We start from the raw sequence: 23901 nt of genomic DNA on the forward strand, positions 1-23901 counted from the left end.
AGAGAGAGAGAAAGGAAGAAAGACACAGTAAGCAGGGTAAATAAATTAGGGGGGAAAAATAAAAAGAGCTGTGTGTTAAATAAAAAGAACCAAATATGCCAAGCCCCACCCCCACTTCCAATGGTTCCACACTGTCCAAAGTAAAAAATAAAATTAAGAAAGTGTGCCAAGCAAGAGGCTGCAGGGCATGGTAACGACTGTGGCGATGCACATCCCAGGATGGATCGGTTTTCTTAAGGAAAGCCTAAAGTCTTTATTTTAAAAAAATTAAAATAGTAATGGGGGGTGAATACAGAGGGTGGGAGACACCTTTTCGTGAGGAGAGGTTGTGCGTCTGAGCTGGGGTGGTCCTTTGGGAAACTGGTGGTACACAAGGCTCCACCCCCCTGAAGTAAAAGCAGGGACTCTCCCCGCACTGTTATTTTCACATACCTCTCCCCCTTTGTCCTCAACACCCTCCCCGACTCCTGAGGAAGTACAAAATAATAATTAAAAAAATATAAACTAAACACACGCAGTTTTGTTTCAATTTTTTTTAAAAAAGAAGAGACGCCCACCCACCCCCACTGCCTGCATATGAGGCAGGCAACAGTTCCACGTCCTTCACATTTGCTCCTGCCTTGCGCAGCACATGCCTCAACCCCATATGCACTGCCGCTGTGCCAGTACTCTTCGCCTCGTTGGTCTGCCCGCGGCATCTCCCAACATGCCCGTGAATGCACAGAGGGGCAGTGGTGTCCCCTAGGGAAAGGATGCTTCTTCCACCATTGCCCCACCCCGGCCCCTGCCACCCACAAAGGCAGCGCCTGCTAGAAACTGCAGTTCACATTTAAAATGAATATTAAAGCCAGCTTTTGACTCCACTCTGGCCTGGAATTGTAAAAGTCTGCTTCAAACATCCTCCTCTGCCTCCTCCTCCTCCGCCCCCCTCCCCTCCCCTCCCCAAACCCCCCCCCCCACAATCCCAATGGAATTTAAAATTATGCTGGAAACAAATTTCATCTTACACAAACCGAACTTTTAAAAAATATGGAAGTCGGGGGTTTGATTTTTGTGTTGTGTGGTTTTTTTCCTCCTTTTCCCAATGATACAAACAGATCAAAAAAAAGGGAGTGAGAAGCTGAGGGTGGCTGGCCATAGCCTGCTGGCGTGAAATGGGGCAAGGCCTACGGAGATGAAACTGCGCGATGGCAGCAGAGGTGTTTCGGCAAGGCTCCTCCTGCGTCTGTGACTTTGTCCAAGGCAAGTTGGGCTCGGGAACGCAGGCAACGATCTCAGAAAAGACATGGACGCCAGCATAGGGCAGCTCCTCTCCTTGTTGCTGGCAGGGGGGGGAAATTGGGTTTTTTTTCTTTTTTTCTTTTTTTAAATTTGTTTTTGTTATTTTGTTTTTTAAAAGAAAAATACAGTGAAGACACTAGAAAAAGAAAAGGGGGGGGAGAAGAGAGCATTGTTAAAAACGTTTACCCCGATCCAACAGTGGAGACCCTACGACAAATCTTACTAATAACTACTACTACTAGTACTACACACAGCAGCAACACTTGTGAAAATGTGTCAGCCGATTGTGCCACTGACCCTCTTTAGAAAGGACATTTGTGAAACAGTATACATGGTGCTTCCTGTTCCTTCCCTCAGCTTCACAACGTATCTGCAACGTGGGCGTGCACTGCTTTATCCTGGAAGCAGCCCCAAAACTGAAAAGATGCTCGCCTTAGTTAATGCTGGAAGCATCAGACAAGGAGAGTTAGCCTCTTCCCACCTCCCAAAGAAAAGTCAAAATTCTACACAGCAAGAAAGGCGGGTTGAATCAGAAGGGTGTTGCGATTCCAGGGGCACACTCCATGGCCTCTCTCCTTCTATAACACCATCAACACTCTTGCAGCTTTGAACAGGTTGGGGGCTGAACTTCTGCAATCGGCAGGCTGCTCTGCTCCACAAGAGGCTCCTGGCATAACTGAGAACCCTGATAGATCAGGGTTCTAGTTACAGGTAGGTAGCCGTGTTGGTCTACCATAGTTGAAACAAAATTTTTAAAAATTCCTTCCAGTAGCACCTTAGAGACCAACTAAGTTTGTTATTGGTATGAGCTTTTGTGTGCATGCACACTTCTTCAGATCGGGGTTCATAATCACAGAGGGAGCCTACAGAAGCAGGGCAGGCTTCCTGATTCAGAATTTCAGCCCCTGTGATGTGGTGGGGAGTGATGGGGAAAGCTACAATGATGTAATTTTGGGGGGTGGGGAGGTGAGGCTAGGGAACATATCCGCACTCTCTCCCCGCCACCCACACAATGGTAATTCCACAGGGAAGAGCATCCAAAGAGCGCTAGAGAGTTAGGGCCAAGTCCAGTAAGCTACATAAAGGCCTGCTTTTAAAAACAGCAGTGGCTTACTTCTATATCAACATCTGCATGCTTTTGGGAAGAGGACTCAAGTCACTGCTCTTCCCCCTTAACCTGCCTTCCTTCACCCTCTGCAATAAAGGCAAGTAGCAACCTGCCTCATATTCCTTTCCAACCAAGTAAGGAAGGGCAGAGCAAGCTGTTTTTGGAAAAAGCATTCTGACCAACTGATTTCACCCAAGGGGCCAAGAAAGCAACCTATGGCGTGCTAAAGAATTGTGCACATTGCATCTTTCAAGAGTCCCATGTGAGTGAGACTCAAGGGTGAGGTCTACAACTGTTAGGTAGCTCCTAGCAGTTGAGCTTGTAGGGTGAATGCATTCCTCAACAGGCATCTCTTAATATATGCCTAGGGTTACATGTTTCCACAGCAATAAACTATATGGTTTGCTAATCGTGGCATGTTAGCCAAAGTTTAGCCATGCCCATTAATGTTCAAAAATGGCCTTGTGATACTGGTTAGGCCTGGAACATTTACCAACCAAGAGACACAGAGAGAATGAATGTTTGGATCTCTCTGTCATAGGTTCTAAACAGCTGGCGCTGTTCAAACATTCCACTTGTGCCATTTCTATAACCATGGGGCATTATGCTGGGGTTACATGCAGAAAGGAAGCATATCAGCCCATGAAGATCCACTATCCATGTAGACAAAAGAGAAGGGGTTAGGCAGAGACTCACCTAAGCAAACACTGGTCCGGTGGAATCCTCTCTTCACTTCCCCAGGTGATCAAATGGCACACTTGTCTACAAACAAATAGAGAAGTGAGTAGGCTGAAGAAGAGGACTTTAGCAAGGGTGGGTAAAGAGATGTCATCCAGGTTCTTTCTCCCACCCTTGTCTCAGCAAGACCCCACCTCCTCCTTCCAAGGAGTACATTCAACTACCTACAAACACAGGATAATTTTCATCAAAGTACTGGTAGATGGCTTGCCACTGAATGCACTTCAACCTTATTTCCCAGTTGACTTCTTTTTCAGCAGATTCAAGCATTGTTTAACTCATGATTAGTTAATAAAGCTAAAACCAAATCCACAAAAAAGGAGGCAATGATGACGACTGATGGTTCCTAGATTCCAAGGAGACAGTGTCACACATACATATTATAGCTGTCAATGTTTCCCTTTTTTTAAGGGAAATTCCCTTATTCCGAATAGGATTCCTCGCAAGAAAAGGGGAAAGTTGACAGCTATGATACATATCCTTTGGCTGATCCTGTTCCCAGTTTGGGGAAGCAGGCAATTGCTGCAGCCATGAGTGCTTTTCTACCAGTTCCAGCTAGTCCAAGGATTTTGTCCTTTTTTCCCTGGTTAAAATCATCCATATTTCTTGTTGACTTGAATAAATCACTGCAATGGGTCTGTGTCTTTGAAAAGAATCGGGAAGTTCAACTAGTACGGAACGCAAGAGCCTCCTATTGACATCAGCAGACAAGAATGCACATAGGCTGCACTGCAACACTGACTCCCAAGCATAATTCAATGTACTATTATTAATCTACAAAATACCCCATGGGTCTGAGCCATATGTATCTTGGTGGGAGAAAAGCAGATTAGCAGCCGTAATTTATTTTTGCTGCACATATTTGGTGGCTCGTGACTATTCTGATAGCACTTCACACAAGAATTCAGACTAAAGATTCTTTTTTTCACTTCAGCGTATGACAAGCCCTGCAACACAGCTAGCTTAGCTGTTCTGCTTCTCACGCTGGGCTGCCAGAATGTTTAAATTCTCAACAGCTGGAAGGTTGGTAATTTCTCCCCTTTCACACAAGGATGTAATTGCCATCGTTTTCAGAGGAGCAGGCCATTTTTAACGCAGTCCCACAAAGAAGCAGAATAAGGATTTGCACCAACTGGGTAGCTACCAGATTAGCATGACCTGGTGAGACTCTTAACTCTACTATTTTCTTAATTCTAGCCACAGCCCACAAGCAGATGGAAGCAGTTCTGGCCCTACTTGGCCGCTGGTAGGAACCCACCTGTGACGCTGAAATTCGTGACACCTCTTGCCGCCCTGTGAGGTCAGACGAGGAGATGTTTGCAGGGGCTCCTCGGTGTAACCTCATGCTGACCTTCCGCTCCCTGTCCACCCGTGAAATTGCCCTGGGGGACGTGTTTCCTGGCAAGGGGCAAATTACTAACTTGTAAAAATGATGCTTTTTGCAGAGCAATGTAAGAAAAAGAGGGGTGAGGAAGAGTCTGTTCCGCTTGGAGCTTAAACTCTAAATTTTGAACAGGATAAAGGCAGGGCAGAGACGGGGCAAGAGTCCCACAACCACCACTGCTAGAGGGGGGAGGAATGGGAAAGGAATGGGAAAGGCAAGAGCAAGCAGCCGTGAAGAAGGTGAGCAGCTGTAGTTACACATACGGAGGATTTACTTTACTTAGGGACGAGCCCATGGCTGTGCAATTCATTGCTATGCAGAGAACAGGTTTGCAGGTGACCTTCCCTCTACTCACCAGATTGCTGGATGCGGGAGGTGGGTGTGGAGGCCATGGGCTCAGCGACATTGCGGAGGCGGTTAGCTGTGGCTCCGGCAGGAGGTCCAGGGGGCAGTGCCCGCGTAGCTGAACCCCGGAGCTGCCCCATCCGCTCCTCTCGCTCGTGTTCTCGCCTCTCCCGATCCATGTCCTCAGGATTCCGGGCTGCTCCCTGGAATATCAAACACCCCAGAACGCATCCAGATTTTAGAAGCAGGTTAAAAAAAGGGAGGGGTAAAAATCACTTTATTCATATGCAGAATTAGCTGCACATGCAACAAGATAAGAGTTATGGGGAGGAGGGAAGGAAAACTGAATCATACAGGACAGTTTCCATATGCTGGTTTATTTTGCTTTCTTTATTTCTTCTAACCATGACAGGGAGTGTGGGCGGGTGGACAGTGAACCCCCTTAGGCTCCTTCCTTGAATGTTCAGTTTTCCTTTTCTTTCTTTTTTAAAAAAGTGGAATGAGTTTCTACCCTTTTCAAGCTGAAAAGAAGTAAAAGTTTAGGCAATGTTCTACTGCTGCTGCTCAGTAAATGGTAACTTGCCCTGCCTTCCAGTGTTCTGGACATAGAGTGCAAAGGCGCTTAGATGAGACACAAATGCTTGGAATTGATGCTGCAACCATAACTCATGGGGGGCAGTGGTGCGGCTTAGTGGAGTGACGCAGCCAGCGCTGCATCCACAGACCTGATGATCATGCCGGGCAGGACAGAAGGTGGTGGTAAATGCCCGTTCGCTGTGCCAGCTCCCAGGCTGTTTGGGCAGATGCATGAGGTTGCTCCTCAGCAGAAGGGCTTTCCTGCTGATGAGTGAAACTTCCTTTGCAGGAGGAGGCCAGGCAAGGCCAGGTGCAAGTGTACAACTGCCCCCTCCGACCTGCTAGATCAGGGGCTTGGTTTGTCCTTATACTGTTATCTAATATCTAATCAACTTACGTTTGAGGACAGAGACTGATTTCACTTAAGAAAAAAGAAAGCTGAACATTCAGGGAAGGGAAGTGAGAAGGTACACCACCCACCAGCCCATGCTCCCTCTCATGGTTAGCCAAAACTAAGAACACGGCAACTAAATATTTAAGTTTTTCCATCAATTTACAGTGCCACTTCAGCATATCTTTAGGCACCATCACAACAAGATTTGGCTATGGTCCAACAAGGAACAGTGCAGAACAAGAAACCCCATCGTGTGTCTTCTCAGATTGTGGTCCCATCCAGATCATATGTTTAAAACACATTTCCCAAAGAATCCTGGGAAATGTAGTTTATTAAAGGTACTGGGAATTGTAGCTTTGTGAGAGGCAAGCTACAGTTCCCAGGATTTGTTAGAAGAAACTACGCACTTTAAATATTATTTAAATGAATTGTGTGGGTGTGATCTTTATGCACTTGTTTCCAAGCTTATTTCTACAGCCATACAGGGTTTTGAACATGCTTTTTATTTGAAAAACAAACAAACAGCAGTTGAGGTCAGGACACAGAACTCTGCTGCTAAAAAGAATTTGTAGTATAATGTGTGAACACAAGAGTCCATCAATAAAAAAGAGACCCTCAAGCATGGCCATCACTGTTGTTCACCCCACTCGCCTCCACTTGCAGCTCACAAGCACACACAGACTCCAGGACACAACAGAAAGGCTCAGAACTGGAATTACTCACAAACTTGAGCATGTTCCAGTCGAACACGTAGTCATAGGAGAAACCCTGGCGGTGGAAGAGGTTACGGAACAGCTGCCTCAAGTAAGAGTAATCTGGTTTGTCATCGAACCGCAGCGAACGGCAGAAGTTGAGGTATGTTGAGAACTCAGCTGGGAGAAAAGCAGGGAGAGATTATTAGTTGCCATCAAGCACAGCAGTCCCCCCAGTGAGGCACTGCTGTTCCCTTCTTTGCCTTCATAAAGTCTTCATGTTATAGATTACTAGAGGGGCCTTTTCGGAGGTGCCACTGTAGTGGAATGCCTTCCCTTGAGACACTCACCCGGCACTAAGTTGTCAACTTTTAGCACCAGGTGAAGCCTTTTTCGTTTCCCCCAGAAATTTCACCAGCCTTAATATCTTTTAATGTCTTTTAAATCTTTAGATATATCATCTGCTGTTAATATTACTCTATTACGGTTTGTTATTATGTTTTAGTTTTCCTGTTTGTCTTTCTATTCTATGTATGTTTAATTTTTTTCAAGTATTTAAATAAACAATGATAAATTCTCCAACTTCAAAGAGCCAGAGCAGCATGACCTTATTATATGGTTGTGTTCATTTCCTATTTTGGCTATTTCTTACACCACCTGGTGCAAAAACCCTTTTTATTTCGTCCATTTGCAAAGGTAACAGGTACATGACTATTCCTACCCCTTCTTACTCCAGTTCATTCCCACAGAAACCTGCCAAATACATGCCCCCCAATTCACCCCCCTTTTCCCAAAACCAGAGAGAAATAACCTACGGGCAGGCTTGCATGCCACCCCTTCCACTTTCCTCCCAGATTTTCAGTCCTTCCTCTCACAAATACAGGTCGGCCCATCGAGACTCAGGACTTGTATATTGGGAGGGCATGCACCTCTGGTATTGGTGCTGTACAGGGAGAGGCCATGCTTTAAGCAGGAAAGACAGAGTGCTGTGCATCTGTTCATAGGCAGTGAAATTTGTCCCTCACACTCTGCGACTTAACATACTTGAATACACACATTTAAGGCTTCCAATTCCCTCTATAAAGGGAATAGCATATGGACTTAATCCTGCTCTGCGTAAGCCCCAGAGGCCTATATTTGGAGACTCTGAAATGAGCTTGCCCAACATATACCCAGCAGACTGCTTCAGGTACAAGCAAGGCTTTAGGAACATAGGAAGCCACCTCATACCAAGGCAGACCGCTGAGCCATCTAGCTCAGTAGAGTCTACACTGACTGGCAGCAGCTCTCCAAAGTTTCAGACAGCTCTCTCCTAATCTTACCTGGGGATTGAACCTGGGACCTTCTGTATGCAAAACTGATACTGTACCACTCAGCTATGGCCCTTCCCCAGGCTTGTCCTTTACCTCTGGAGGCAGCCCATTTAGCTACAGTTTTTAGACTACTGGGGGCAGAACTTGCTGAAATAATAATAATAATAATAATAATAATAATAATAATAATAATAATAATTTATTTGTAGCCTGCCCATCTGGCTGGGCTTCCCTAGCCACTAACGATTGTTCACCCAATATTTTGCAATCAGAGGAACAACGTTCATCTCGATCCTAAATAAGTAGCAAGGTCACAGAGCACATGCAATGACGGCAACTAGACAAATTTGAGTATGTTTATGGAGAAATGAATCTCTAAGTGTAGGAGATGCAAGGGCACGTGCAAATTGTGCATGCAAAGGAAGAACTTACAAGGGTAGCCTTTGCAGAGCACCTCGATGGGCGTCGACATCTTCTTCTCACTGATGCGCTCATATTTCTGGCGCTTTGTAGCAGCCTTCAGGCCTTGCCAAGGCAGTGAGCCAAGGTTAAAGTACATCAGCACATAGCCCAAGCTCTCCAAGTCATCACGGCGACTTTGTTCTGGAAACAGATGCACACACATGCATGAAGCAGAGCTATTCCAGCAATAGCTTGCATTACGTCAGAAAAGTCAAGGTGATGATATAGACAAGCTACAGAACAGAGAATTTGGCTTATCCTGCCAAGCAATGAAGATTTGTTTATATTTATTATTTTAAAAAGCAGGCCCAGCGCTCATCCCCTCTGACGGAGTCCTGCAAGTATGTGGCAAGACTGAGATCCAGGCAGGGCTATGTGTTGCACAAAACCATGGAAGGGAAAAGAGGTACTGAAACTGGTACACAATTCAAGATCTTTGGAGTTTCAGCTTTCTTCCTTTTTTCTTTTGAAAAAGTAGGCACTCAAGACTGCAAAGAAGAGATTCTGAGGAAACTGCTGTAGGCAAAGATTTCCTATAATCAAGGCTTCGATAGTTACCTTTCCCCATGACCAACAGAAGCCAAAGTTAATAATCCAAAGTAAATGTATAATCAGGCTTGTATTTAAGCACTTGCCTAGTAGCCATGGGTGACAAGGAATAGCATGCAGATAAAGGATCAGGTTGGTGGTGCCCAGTAGAAAGCAAACAGGCGGCCAGAGGATGAAACCCATCTCCTCAACTCCCATCAAAGCAAGGTAACAGGCTGCTGGAGGAGGGCGACAGAGTCATCTCTCCTCTGCTAGCCCTTAGCAGGCCCATTGTCTGTGTATTTGGTGTGTGTGTATAGAAGGCTTGTAACTTTTCTGAGCTTATTTACAAGGCTCTGTACTAACTGATGATACAAATCAATTCTAGATGCTTTTTAGAATTCAACTTATCTTTTGTATATGATTTGTCCTTCCTCAGATTCTAAGAAGGACGGCACTCCCACATTTAGCACTGGTTTCAGGGCGGGGGGAACTGTGTGTTATGTTAACGCATGTGGGTTTGGCCTGTCTTTTTGAAATAGCAGCTGCCGTCTAAATGCAAACTCCCTCCTGATGCAAATATCAGCTTCAAGGAAGTGATTTTCATCAAGACCACAGTGTGTTGATAAAGGGATAACTTCTGTCTGCCTGCCCTATTTTTTATATAAATATAAATATAAATATAAATATAAATATAAATATAAATATAAATATAAATATAAATATAAATAGAGAGAGAAAGAGAGAGAAACACACATGACCAAAATGTATGTTTTGCCTCTTGTGGATCCTTGTGGCACCTTCAGCTTTTTCATGTTTCCTGCTACCTAAAGTTTCAGTTGACCCTGCCTTTTTACCCTACCGTATGCCAGAATAGCTGAAAAATTCTCAGATAGCACTAGTAATGTAAAAAACAAGAACAGAACAGAAACCTTTCATATTTCAGTGTGCAGCTGAGGAGAAGAAAAATAAAAATCTAGTACAGAGGTAAGCACTCTTAAGCTCATTGATATCAAATGGGCTTAAGCATGCTTAACTGTGATGGACTGTGGCCCTGACCTTTATTACTTGGCCTCTAGCGTGCATTTGGCCGAAATATCTTTCTACTGTGGCTGGATTTCTCTTCCCTGTATCTGTGCCATTTCCTTGTTTGGATCGTATCTGGAACGTGGGGGGGGGGGGGGGATGTTACTACGGAAGAAGCTCCGTCTCTGAAAGATTTGTCCATATAGAAAAGAGCTTCCTGTCCAAAAGATCTATTTAGCATACAGACTGAGCAAAACTCATCACACTGTCAGTATGAAAAATGATACAGTATTCCCTTTAGCTGTTTTCTTATTGTACTAATTTCTCCAGCACTCCCTAATAACAACTCAGCTAGCTTATAAGGGTTCAAGGCAGGTTACAATGCATCTTGATCCAATTTTATCCTCAGCACCCGTGCTGCGGCTAAGTAGCAGCAACGACCCAAGTGAATTTTTAATCACTGAGAAAGGATTTCATTGTCTCAAAGTGAAGTACTGTACAGCCATTCTGGTTCTAATCCACCCATAGTCACAAAGCTCACTGGGTGATTTTGGACCAGACACTATCAGCCAATCCTACCTCACAGGGTTACTGTGAGGACAAAATACGCGGGGGGGGGGGGGAATTGTGCGCACTCCCCTGAGCTTCCTAAAAGAAAGGAAGGTTACAAATAAGTAAGTAATCAAAACCAAATATTCTAAAACAAATGCTACCATACAAAATGCTATAAGCCGCCACAAATTAAACTACTAAAGTTTTACAGATACAGGGGAAAATACAGTAGGAGAAAAGCAGCTTGCAACTTTTTCTTTTTAAAAAAACAGACCACACAAACCCCAGAGAAGTACCCATGTTTAGCATTTTACATCTTTTGGAACTCATTTGCGTTTCATATAAGGCAGGCATGTCTTCTCTATCACCCTTTCAGTACCCACCAAAGACCTTTCTCCCCAACTACTGGGTATTTTTAAAAATCCAATGTGTCTCCCGACTGGACTTGAAACTTGTTCTTGTATTTGTTTTTATTGCTGAAGTGTTTTGGGATGCTTCATGAGAAGCAATTCACAAATGAAGTGAACAAGCTAAAAAACAAGTTTATCACTGTTAGCTGGCTTAAACACTATTTGGTGGAGAGGCAGAATAAAAAAAATTGTAAACAAAGAAGTGAAAAAGTTGTTAGGTGCAAAGGGAACAGAAATGTGAATCTTGAAAAGTGGGGTTGCCCCAGTCATATATAAAGCAGAGGTATGTTTGTGTGTTTCTACCTATCTATATGCATATATATCTTCTATGCACCTTCTAACATAACATAATGTTACCTGGACAGTTCTCTCTCTCTCTCTCTCTCTCTCTCTCTCTGTGTGTGTGTGTGTGTACATAATATAAAGAAAAATGCCACAGACATTTAAACCGCACCCCGAGAGGTAAACACAGATAGTCCAGGTTTCATAAGACTTTTTTAAAGGGCTTGGGTGAACACAAAGGCCTTTACTTGGTGCAAAAGGAGACCAGAAGGATAGTGCCTGGGAATCTTGTCCCCTTGCCAAGATGCTACTCCCCCCAAAAAGGTCCTTCTTCATTTGGCAGGGGGACCCTGAGCCTGAGCCTGCCACAGCCTCTCCCCCACTCACCCCAGCGCTTTTTTTCCAGCTGAGCTCACGACTAGCACCAGAGCTCTCCTCAGAGAAAAGCAACAGAGTTCAGGGAGGTGTCTCGAGGGGAAGTCTCAGCACCTGCGCACCCTTTGGGCTCCTGGGTGGAGACTTTGTGTTATAGAATCATAGAATTGGAAGAGACCACAAGGGCCATCGAGTCCAACCCCCTGCCAAGCAGGAAACACCATCAGAGCACTCCTGACATATGGTTGTCAAGCCTCTGCTTAAAGACCTCCAAAGAAGGAGACTCCACCACACTCCTTGGCAGCAAATTCCACTGTCGAACAGCTCTTACTCTCAGGAAGCTCTTCCTAATGTTTAGGTGGAATCTTCTTTCTTGTAGTTTGGATCCATTGCTCCTGTATTCTAAACACAAGCTTGCCTCCTTTGGTTTGTTTTTGCTACAGCAGAGGACCAAAGTCCTGAGGCACATTAAAGGATGCTAATAAATTTGTTGTGGCACAACTCAAGTCATACAGCTCCTTCAGCTGAACAGACGCGTTCAACTGTCTGTGGAGAACAATGTTAAATTAACACATTAACAGGGAGGAGCAGGGTTTTGTTTTTGTTTTTAATGTAACTTCTGAAAGTTTTATGTTTATTCACATTGACTTGGCCTCAGACACTGTAGGTGGTTTCACCATGGCAGCGGAAAAACCGTGAGAAGCAGGCGTGCACCTACTTTTTCACTGCTTCCCGCAGCACCAGAAGCTATTTTGAATCATAAATCAGAATGGAGCTTTGGAGTGCTTGGGGCCCAGGCTCATGATTAACCATTGTGCCACTTGGGGAAGGTGCCGCCCTGCCCTGCCACAGCCACCTGCGCCACCCACACCCCACTGGAGAAGCAGCGGCAGCATCAGGCAACATCTTGCCAATTTGGGGCTTGATCCTGCTTGCTGCTGACTGACATTAAAATCAGAGAAATCAGTAAATTTTGATTCCCTGACCTGGAGTGTGTGGATAATGCTTTACACTTTGGCATGAAATCAACTATAGGTGCTAGAAGGGAGGATCAGCAGGAAGGCTCTGGGGCCCAGCTGGAGCAAGGAGAGGGGAGGAATATTTATCGGATATTTATGCCCTTCTCCTCCAGCTATTTAGACAAAGTCTGTTACAGGCCATCTCCCTGGGCACTTCTGGGTGTCTGTTTCATATATCTCGAGATCTAAAGGGTGCAGGATATGCTGGAAGACATATTTTGAGCATGTGAAAGTTGACTGGAATGCTTGATTCCATGCTGACTAGAGAGCTGCCTTTTCCAAATTGTTCCTCCTAGTAATATTTCCTGCAAGGTCCAGGTGAAGCGCTCGACTCAGTGTTTGAATAGATACACACCCAGCATGTCCTCTGGACACTGTAATCACTGCACTGCACATTCAAATTTAGAATACTATAGCCAAATTAAGTTCAACAGAATGCATTTCCCCCCTCCTCCCTAAAACATCAAACACAAGTATACTACAGAATAAAAATGTACTAGGTCCATTCATTAAAATCGCTGCTAAAGCTGGGCAGCCAAAATGAAGTCAACCAGTCACATTTGCCAATTCAGAAGGTGGTATTTTTAAAGCACAAAATTCTAGACTCTGAATAATGGCAAACTTGTCAAACGTCCATTTAAAAGCTTTGCCGGCTCCAATTATAGCTCCTGCCTAGACTCCTCACAAGACTTCAGACAATCCACTAGGCCTTGCGTACAACAAGTGCCTGAAGCCCATTTTATTTATGAGGTTTCAGCAGCGCAGAGTTTATGTTAACACGGAGGGTCAGCCTGGGGGCGCGACTATCCAGCCCCAGACCGCCAGCAATCTATGACTGGCATGCTGCATTTGGTCCAGGGGCTTCCAAGTTGGTAGGCCTGCCTCAAAATAGATCACAGTACATAGTACTGCACATAATACTGTGTCATAATCTAACATGAGATTCTGGTCACTAAACTTGTTTTTCTTTAAATGAAGAACTCTGACTGTAATTGTGCATTTAAAGTAAAACACAATTCCTGCATAGTAAAGTGAAGGTGTTTTACACCCTGCCTTTCAGTACCACAATATCCAAACATAAAAGATAATAAAAAATAAAAGATACATTTCCAAAATCTGCATGCTCAATGTAGCTTACGGATTTACAGCTTCCTGAGTTTGATTTCTCCCACCACAGATTTTTTTTTTAAATTTAGAGCTTCTGATTACTTAGCCTTGCAGTTATTAGACAAGCCACTCATTTAAATGAAAAACAAAAAAGCAGAATTTCCAGCAGGTTACTATTTAAGGTTGAAAGATCTAGATCAGTCAGGTTTATACAGTATGCCTTTCTAAGAGGAATGTCAAAACATTCATTACAATACGCAAGTCAGACTGCTGAGTCTTAAGGTCCCTCCAATCAACATGCAAACACACACTTTAGCTGCTTATTTGCCAAGTCCAAAAGATCCATTCATGCAAACAGCAGCTGGGACTGATTTATGCATGGCTACTACATACACAGTCTAGCAGTTAGCGCTGCTGAAAGAACCTTGACTAAGGAACCCCTCAGCCATGAAAAAATTCTTGCACGAAAAACACCACGCAGGAAGTTGTACACAAGCTGCATGACAATTGTAAACTTCTTAATCTTGCTGCATGTACACATGGCCTGCACAACAGGCGCAGATAAAGACCAACACACATTTTATCAACCCAGGCAACTTAAAACAGGCAAATCTTGCTTTGCACCTAACCATAGTTTTGTGGGTGGGTGTGGGCGCCCTTCATCCGCAGATCTCAGGGCGGTTCACAACTATGGTTTGGGCTGCTTATCTGCTTTCATTTTCAGTCTATTCAGCATCCCCATTTGCAGGCATAATGAGCTCTGGAGGCAGATCAGAGACCTTAACTATGGTTGGCCAAGGGGGACACAGCATGCCAAAAAACAGCGTGAGCCACAATTTCAAACCACGGTTTCAGATTCTAGTTTGCTGACTGATCACAAACCGTGGTCTGTCAGCTCTTTTCATAAACTACCACAGACCACAACTCAAGATTATTATTTGTATTCTGCTTTTCTACAGAGGGTACCCAAAATGGTTTACAATGAGAAGGGAAAATTCCAATGTGCAAAGCACAGAACATCTACACAATAAATAAGAGAGAAATATATACAAATAGCAACCATATTCTACCAATACCCCTCAATGCTTTTTTACAAGCATACACAGCATCCCAAACAATACTAATCTACCAACTAGTCTCTCACATTCATGCAACTGATTAGATGACTAATTTATTAGGAAAGTTCTTTATCAGATTCCTGTTTGAATCAGTAATAAGCACTAGTCCTCACAATATAGTTGTGTAAGACTCGCCATACCATTTAAAAAACAGTAATTTGCTTTTTGTTACATACTGTACTGCTATCTAAAAAAGACCAAGCTGTCTGAAATTTCAGCCTTTACAGAGCATGTACACTGCAGTAGCCAACAAGGTGCCCTTCAGATGTTGCTGGACTACAACTCCCATCAGCCCCAGCCAGTACAGCCAACGGTCAGTGATGATGCAAGTTAAAGTCCAGCAACATCTGAGGGCACCATGTTGGCTACTGCTGATGAAGCTCATCGCTGTAAGATTCTTACAGATGCACTTTATCAAAAGAACACAGCAACCAACCAAATGGCATAAAGACAATTTGCCATGATGACAAAAGTAAATCCCTAGTTATGAGGTTCCACATTTTAAGAGTCTCCATGAGCTAGAATTTCATACAAAAAGCCAAAACTAATATTACTCTTAAGGGACCGGTGATGGGGATGATAATACTATTTTAAAGCTCTACTCCTGGGAACTCCATTGTTCCCTAGGAGCTTATTAGGATTATTTAAAGCTGAAGAATGGATTGTCCCCCATTACCAGTGGACACTGGTACTAGACACATTCTGTCCAGAATTGGGTCAGTTTTGCTCTGCTGGTAAATATGTTAACAAACACTATAAACAACAACAACCACTTATTCAAGGAAGAAAGAGTGAAGCCCACGCCCCACGCTTCCAATCACCCAAAAACAGACCCAACTAAGGGAAATGCAAGTAAATGTCTCTCAAAACACAAAGCATGTGAAACATTTCCCTCTTATTGATCTCAATGTGATGCAGAACATATTTACAATAATGGGATCCTCCAATCTTCCACGTAGCAACATTACTGCTTTGTTGTTTTCAACACAATGGGGAGGAAGATATTCTGCAGGTCAATGGCTTTCCTGCAGCTATAAAAAATTATTTGCATGCCTAAAAATTATTTGCACTTTCCAATTTCCGGGGGGGGGGGGCAACAGCAGATCTTGAGGCATGTGGTATAAGCTAGCTCTCTCGCTCTCTCTCTCTCTCTTTTGGCAAGGCAGCAAAAGGAAGTCATCGTGACAGATAAATTTTAAGACTGTTTAACATTTGACATTTAATCATGCGCTGACCAGGTCACTGGCCAATTGTCCAGAAGCTTAAGCTGCCAAAGGGCCCAAAAAACATGTTCTACTGTTACTTCAGTTCTGCTATGCATTCCTTTCATCTTCAGCAGCACAGTTAAAGGCTAGCAGAGGATGGGAATTTCCCACAACAACTTGCCTTTCTGAGCCACACTACAGATCCAATGTCCAGCAGGATGACCCTTGTAAGCTTCCAAGCAGAACATGGTGTTAACAGTTATACCTTGTTGGTAGGAAATACCATTTTTAGCTTTCATAGGCGATTGCCATTCAAAGACTCCACACGTTTGTCTAATCCTCCCCCCCTAAAAAAAGCCATCTGAGCAATTAATCCAAAGTTAATTATGCATTGCATGAACATAATTAACCTTAGGTGGATTTTTAGCAACCTGAAGAACCTGAAATATATAAATTATCAGTACTCTGAAAGATATAAATTATCAGATTCTCTCGAAATGATTCATGATTTTATATCCTCTCCTGTGTCCCCTTAGCCATTCTTTCCCCCTAAACTAAAGGTGAAAAAGTTCTCCAATACTCCAAGTCCCTGGTCATTTCAGTTGTGCTCTCCTTAAGCCTTCCCCAGCTCTCTTAATTCCTTTTTTGAGACAGGGCAACCAGCATAGAACAAAATGTTCTGCCTAACCGTTGGACACTGTGACTAAGTTCATAGGATGGGCTGCAAACTTTGATTAATGAGCACAATCAACTAAAACTTAAGAGAGAAAACATTTTCCCTGAATAACTGGGTGTGGCTAGTAAGACCTCTAGAACTCTTGAAGGACCAGCCTACATAGAGTACAGAGATCTGCTAGTCCATTTCCCCTGTGCCACTTTTTTGGGGAGGGGGAGTGGGGAGAAATTGACATTATTTCCCTGGCTCTATCCAAACACTGGAAGGCATTCAAAATAGTTATTTGGCATTTCAAAAAAGGCTGCCCCACATGACGTATCAAAAAAGCGCATTAGAATTCTTTTCATTGTGTAAAATTTGAGTAATCAATTGCTTGAAAAGCTGAATGGTTTACACCATTTGAAGTTTCAAACACAGACCTCATACCGGATACTAATGCCATGGGCTTCCATTGCTAAGTGTTATTAGTTATTAGGTTGCTAGCTCACACATTACCCAGTAGCATCACAAAGGAGTCTGCAAGGAGCCAAGTAAGAGAATGCCCTCGGCCTGCTGTACAAAAAAAGGTGGCCTCATACGTCTGGGGAATGGGTCGGCAAGGTTTACCTCACCTGGGCAGGTTCACTCCAGGAGAGATCCCTCTGTGGGCTGGATCACGCGCACGCCCACAATTTCCGGCGTCTGTGCAGATGCAATTTCTGGCACCGCAGAAGAGAGTCCCTGCGCTGTGCTGGTTTAGCACAGCGTGCAGAGACTTGCCGAGCGGGCGGCTCGGTTTGGGGGCAGCTCGTGGGCCGGTTAAATGACCCCTGGTCTGGGCCATGTCAGAACTTCGAAAAAGCACACAATTGCAGACCAAGAAAGCTCAGCTCAGTGTTGAGTGGTACCTTGCAGTTATTACACAAGTTTGCAAAACTATAACTACTATTAAATGGATTACTGTTTAACGCAAAGCTGGAGACCATGTGGATCTAAGGTTCTCATTATCCCTGCCCGCTGGCTATGCATGCTGATGGGAGTCCAGCAACATATAGAAGGCCACAACAACTTTTCTCCACCTAACCATGTTCTCCATAGTAACAAGGAAGTATAAGACAAGCTTACCAATTCCAAGGTGAGTATTTATAGAGGCATAGCGGGCTGTGCCAGTCAGGTTTTTGTTTTCCCGATAGGGGATGTGTTGGTGAGTGCGGGCATCTCGGTACTTCTTGGCCAGGCCGAAGTCAATGATGTACACAAGGTTGCCCTTCTTGCCGAGCCCCATAAGAAAGTTATCTGGCTTCACATCTCGGTGGATGAAATTCTTGGAATGAATGTATTCGATACGGCTGATCTGAAAATGGGTTGGGAAATGGTGCCAGGAAGGAGAATATACACAGAAATTTGTGAAACCAAAGCCACTAATAGCACTGCAAGCTACACAGCAAACCGCATACACACAAGAGGGTTAACCTGAAGTCTCCTCTAACTTGCAATGTTATCTCAAAGAGAAATCAGGGAACCTGAAGTTTTCTTTTAATCCCAACTTTCTGTCCTTCGGTAGCAGGAAAGTGAAAATGTGGGCCTAATCACAGGACCTCTGGAGCTTAATAAGTTTTCAAAAGGAACATTTCAAATGCATTTACTTGGGAGCCAGAAGAAGAATTTTCTTGCTGCTGCTGCCAAAGAGGGTGTGTAAACATGTACTCAGAACACCCAGGTCTAAGTGCATCACAAACTACCAACTCTAGCAACACACCCCATTGCCCTCAGCATCTTCCAGCACTGGCCAATAGCACATACACTACATGCCCCCCATCTCTCCTACATGAGGATTTATGCTTCTCCTGCTCTTGCAGAACAAGACACCCTTTGTGCACATTTTCTCCATTCCCCACTCAAGCGTAATAATTTAGGATAATTAAATCTTGAACTACTGCTACAAAGAAGGGAACTGAGAAGAAAGGCACACGTGAGCATAAAGAACAGATTATAAGAACTCACCATCTGATCTGCCAAGAGCAGAACAGTCTTGAGGCTGAACTTGCGAGAGCAGAAGTTGAAGAGGTCTTCCAGGCTGGGTCCCAGAAGTTCCATCACCATCACATTATAGTCGCCCTCTGCTCCACACCACTTAATGGAAGGGATGCCCACTAAGAGGGAAGAGAAACACACATACCCCTTATGAGACAACAAGAAGCAGGCACCAAAGTTTAATATCCAAACTCCACTGTACCTCACAGCAACTCGTATTTCATTATTTGCTGAATTTACCTCCTCCCTGCATCATCTTGTAAAATTTGCTTTCGATGTGGAGCTGCGGGTGCTTGGTTTTCACACATTCCAACTTAATGGCTACCTCTTCCCCAGTGGCAATATTGGCACCTGCACAAAAACAAAGGGGGGGGTGACTATTTATTTAGTACATTTCTTTCTCATCCATCCTGGGAAAACAGCGCCAAATGGGTGGGGTATAAATATCATCACCATCATCATTATCATCATCCAAGGAGCTTAGGGCAGTTCTTTCCCCTCCCCTGTTTTATGCACACAACAGCCCTGTGAGTTAGGTTGGGTGGGTGCTACATGACTGGCCCAAGGTCACCCATCAAGCTAAGGCTGGCAAGCGATTTGAACTCCATGTCTCCTTGGTCCTATTGGCACACTTCTTAATCTCACTCCACACTGGATCTCCATTGCACATGACCTGGGTGAAAACGCTTATATTATTCACAAAATAAAAGTTATGGTGCTAACCTTTTAAATATTGTGTAGCAGATCCACCTTAAGAATTTGAGGCAAATCTTTTGTTTTATAATTAGTCAAGCTAGAAGGAGATTAAGACCCTCAAGCCAAAGCAAGCATTTGATTAAAAAAACACATTCGAAACCTCAGGTGATGAACTACTCACCGGATGGAGCCTTCCGAATGTGAAAAGTATAAACAAACAGTTGGCTTTTATTAGCTAAATGTTTGTTTGCACTTTTCAGCCTCAAATGGCATGGAAAGCACAGAGGCTGTTTGATGCAGTGAAGGCTTTAGCACATTCATCATAAGCCATGTATCAGCTGCAATAAATATACCACAGCCATAAGAGACATTTAAAGTGTTGGGATACCATCCATGTAAAGAAGCCATTCCTAAAAGGATGCATCAGAGGCCACAAGCAGAGATCTGAATGCATGTAAGTGGCTCACCAGTTTGCACACAATTACTAAAAAAAACACAGCCCAAGGTGCTAAATTTGGTCCAGCAGATAATGCATGAACCTAAATAAATAACTAGATTACAATCTCAATTTAGCCTGGAATTCTTAGGTCGGCACTGGACAAGGAAATTATCTAACCCTAGCTACACAGGGTAAAAAAAACTGGAACTTCACACATTGCATTTTATAAGTGTGAAAGAGACACATTCATCATGCCGGGACACTTCTCAGGAAGATGCAACTGGTTGCACACCTTACTGCTGAGTGTCTTATTGAGGGCAAACCTACACTCACCGTTGTGCAATGCGCAAAATGGCTTTCAGGGATGAGAGCACACACCAAAAAGAGGGCAAGTGTTTTCACATCAGGAGTGTGGATCAGAATGGGCAGCAATAAGGGCCGAGGACAACATACATAAAATAGGGAACCAGCAACATCATGGATCAATAATTGACAAGACTACAGACACACCATGCTGATGTACCCCAGAAATGTATGGAACACCCCATTTTTGCCCACTGGCAGCAAAAGCACAGTAGCTTTGCAAGCACTGTAAACACCACAATTCTCCTAGCACCGAGGTATCCTTCTGGCGGAGTAGCTCTTGTTCACACACCTTGTATCCTAGGACTCTTGCCACTGCCATCAAAACAATGTGCATATTATTATTTCTGCAGTGAAACCATTTACAAGCAAGCAAACAATCAACCAACCAACTGGCTTCTTTTTGTTAAGTCCCACAATCAGTCCCACCTGCTCCCTCTCTTCAGGTGCCCTCCTATTCAACAAAGCATGCAATTATACTTTTGGAAATATTTTTTAAAATCCCATTTGGTTTATCAATTAACTCACACACTCTGAATGAAGAAAAAAGATTCACTAGCAAATTAAACCACACAGGGACTACGACACACAGGGTGCCATTATATTTCTCATTTAATTAAATGTTGACACGGGTGGAGCTAAATTTAGCTGCCACCAAAACAAGAAATTGCTTAAGTGCTGCACACAACCCTATTTTGTTTTTTAAATAAATCATTTTTGTTTTGCTCTTTTGGTTGCGAGAGAAGAAGGTGGAGCATGCCATTTCCCCCCCTTATGGGAACAGAGAGGTTCCACCAGCCAAAAATTACAACAACAAGATTTGCACTCAGCCTGCCTGCAACGATTACGCCACCATCTCCTTCCCAATCTCAGACTTGTCAAATAAGTCGTTAAGAGATGGCTTTTATTTCAGGACACTCCAATTCTGTAGGTCAGAAGCTAACAAAAACTAGAGGGTGAGTGTTGTTAGGCCTCACTGTATGAGGCTCCACAGCATACCTGAATACAGTAGCCCCATATCCTTGGGGAAGTTTTGCTACACCATTCCAAGCCCACCCATGTCTCTCTGTGTCTTGTCACCTCCCAATCACATGTAGCCATTCTGGGCAGTGTTAATTCACAAATTAGGCAAGCAAGTGGCTGTCTCCCCTGTTCAAGAGAGACCTTGGGCCAGTAATATCTAACCCTATCAACTCAAGTATTTGCTTCAACACCCTCAGGCCACCAACTCCTCCAAAACCCACTTCCATCTTACTCTCACATAGCCCTCTCAGAGCTTATCAACATTTTTCATCCTCATTATTCCTAATCTGCTCAACAGCCTACCCAAGTCTTAACCAAATAAATCCAAGGGTGTACTAAAATACCTGCTTCCATGCACCCATTCCCACAGCCTTCAATCTTTCGCTGAGGCCCTAATTTGGTTGGTGGCTAAGCTGTCATCTATAAAGAACAGAACCTTACCAGTGGTCGTGCCTTCCCAATGGAATTTTCTTCCCAATGAGGTCTACCAGACTCACTCTGACAAGGGGCTAATCCAGACATCAATTTATCTTAAGAAGGTTTTTATTCTTTTTTCTTAGTTTTTAAGCACTGCTGCAGAGGCACATTTTTAATCAACTGGTTGGATGGCAGGTTTTAGAATAAAGGTAACATTCAACCCTCTATACTTCTGGTGGAATTTGCTGATCTAGATGCTCTAAACACAGAAAGCTTTTTATTTTCTATTTCTTTCTCACTCCAACTCTCAAAAAAAATTTTTTTAATTCATCTCCCATCACTTCTTCTGCCTTTCACATTTTAATTTCACCCTATTCCCTCTCCCTGCTCTTTTTACATCCACTTTTTCCTCCTACAACAGCTTTCCTCTCTTAACCCCGGCCTTTCAATGCACTGTTTCTTTTATTTTAAAAAATAATAAATATTAACCGTACCTCTTTCAAAATCCCTTCACTGCTTTCCTGGGCCCTTTTTCCTCCAGAGGCTTCTTTTTCTCTCCCTGCCTACCCATCCTTTTCACCTACTTCCTTTCCCCTTTCCTGACCACTCTGACTGTTGCCCATTTCCTGTCTTGCCTCCTCTTCAACTCTGAAGGCTACAGTCTCTCTTGCCTTGATTAACCAATTCTCCTGGCTCCTAGGCGCTCCTAGGCAGTGCTCATGTAAGGAGCCAGGTGCAGCTGAGGGCCAGAACTGAGGCTTACTTGAATCTGGGCCGAGGCTCTCTGCTGCTCTAAAAATAGTTGTTCCAGTGATTTCCCGTGTAACTCCTTACCATTTCCCATCAACAAAATGCAAAATTTGCCCGGGTGGCAGACCTCCTTTTTTCTTGGTGCCATTTATTTTCAGTTTATATACTAAATTATGTCCAGCTATTTAACAATTAAATGTTAGGACCGTGCTAAATTTGCATTCCCAAAAGTTTGAGGCAAAAGCAGAGCTTTTAGAAGGTGAAAAACATTTTTTGAACATTCAGAGGTGGAATTCTAACCCAATAAAGCGGCAGATCCCCAGCCAACACATACATCCAATTGTCTTTCCTTGTGGGCAATCATTGAGCATAAGGCATCCAAGCTAAGAAACAATGGATGGTATTAAACAAGACTGTACTCAAGACTAGACCCAATGAAATTAATAAACATGATTAAAGTAAGCCCATTAATTTAAATGGGTCTAATCTGAGTAAAGTTTAGTCGAATGCCGCCCAAATCAAACATACATAGGACAAAACATCTATAGCATTTTGGAAGCTGTTGCAATAATGGTGTGTGCATATAATTTTTTGATTACAATAAATTGATGAAAGTTAATTCTCTAAGTATTTCAGCTTCCCCCTCCCCTTAAACAAAAGGTTAAACACAAAGACCCTGAGACCAGGACATCCTTTTGGCATGTACAGTGGTACCTCAGGTAACAAACACCACAGGTTACAAACACCTTGGGTTACAGACTCCGCTAACATGGTAGTAGTACCTCAAGTTAAGAACTTTACCTCAGGATGAGAATAGAAATCGCATGCTGGGGGCGGCGTAGTGGCAGCGGGAGGCATCATTAGCTAAAGTGGTACCTCAGGTTAAGAACGGTTTCAGGTTATGAACAGACCTCTGGAATGAATTAAGTTCGTAACCAGAGGTACCACTGTACCAAGACCCCTCACAATATACTTATTTGGGTGGAGGGAGCCCACCCCATAACATAACAAGGCAGGTCGGGCCTACCTAAGTCCCTGACTGAAATGCATGTATATAGTATCTTTCTTGGTTCTGTTGGTAACGGTTCACAGCTCTCAGTTTATTCTTCTGCTGTGCTGCCATTGCAGCTGGGTGGGATAGAGGGCTCTGCTTTCTTCTTCTGAGTGATCCCAACCAGTTAGGAATCATGTAGGGAACATAACATCATGAGGCTATGTACCCATGTTTTGGCTCTGTGACATTGAAGGCAGAAGATAGTCAATGCTTTGCGCCCTCAGCACAGGGAGGGAACATGCCAGTTGTCATGGCAACTGCACTATACTAGTAAGGCAGAGCATTGCCCCAGTTGCTTTGGAAACAGGGATGCTTCCCACCTCGCCACACTGTGCTGTAGTGATTTCACTGCAGCATGATGCAGAATATCATCCCATTCATTTTGGCAACAGGCTCGTCGTGCTCATCAGGAAGAGCAAGCAGAGAGAAGGCCCCAATGAAAGAGATTCCAAAAGGAACTGATTTGTCACCTTGTGCAAAACTAGCTCAGTTTCAGTTCATCTGTATTTAAACAAGCAAGATTCGTAATTAAAATCAGCACAGGTCATGCAAAAT

The 23901-nt window shown here is 43.7% G+C and overlaps 1 protein-coding gene across 7 annotated transcripts in view; it reads right to left on the minus strand.

Moving 5' to 3' along the window:
• Positions 1–264: 264 nt before the first annotated feature.
• CSNK1E (casein kinase 1 epsilon) overlaps positions 265–23901 on the minus strand; it is a 48508-nt gene continuing 24871 nt past the window's right edge. For 4 of the 7 annotated variants that reach the window (XM_083462360.1, XM_083462362.1, XM_083462361.1 and 1 more), the window contains exons 3-11: positions 18845–18955; positions 18575–18723; positions 17696–17924; positions 8264–8434; positions 6550–6698; positions 4867–5059; positions 4386–4525; positions 3086–3151; positions 265–1417 (exon numbers count right to left, since the gene is read on the minus strand). In XM_083462360.1, coding sequence (XP_083318486.1) covers positions 3119–3151; positions 4386–4525; positions 4867–5059; positions 6550–6698; positions 8264–8434; positions 17696–17924; positions 18575–18723; positions 18845–18955 — 1175 coding nt within the window. In that variant the 3' untranslated portion in view covers positions 265–1417; positions 3086–3118. Of the gene's footprint in view, positions 2276–2327; positions 3152–4385; positions 4526–4866; positions 5060–6549; positions 6699–8263; positions 8435–17695; positions 17925–18574; positions 18724–18844; positions 18956–23901 lie in introns of all 7 variants that reach the window. The other 3 variants (XM_083462364.1, XM_083462365.1, XR_014516383.1) reach the window with 2 other exon arrangements.

Source organism: Podarcis liolepis (genome assembly GCF_965112155.1).
Source record: "Podarcis liolepis genome assembly, chromosome: 10".
Classification (NCBI taxonomy): Eukaryota; Metazoa; Chordata; class Lepidosauria; order Squamata; family Lacertidae; genus Podarcis; species Podarcis liolepis.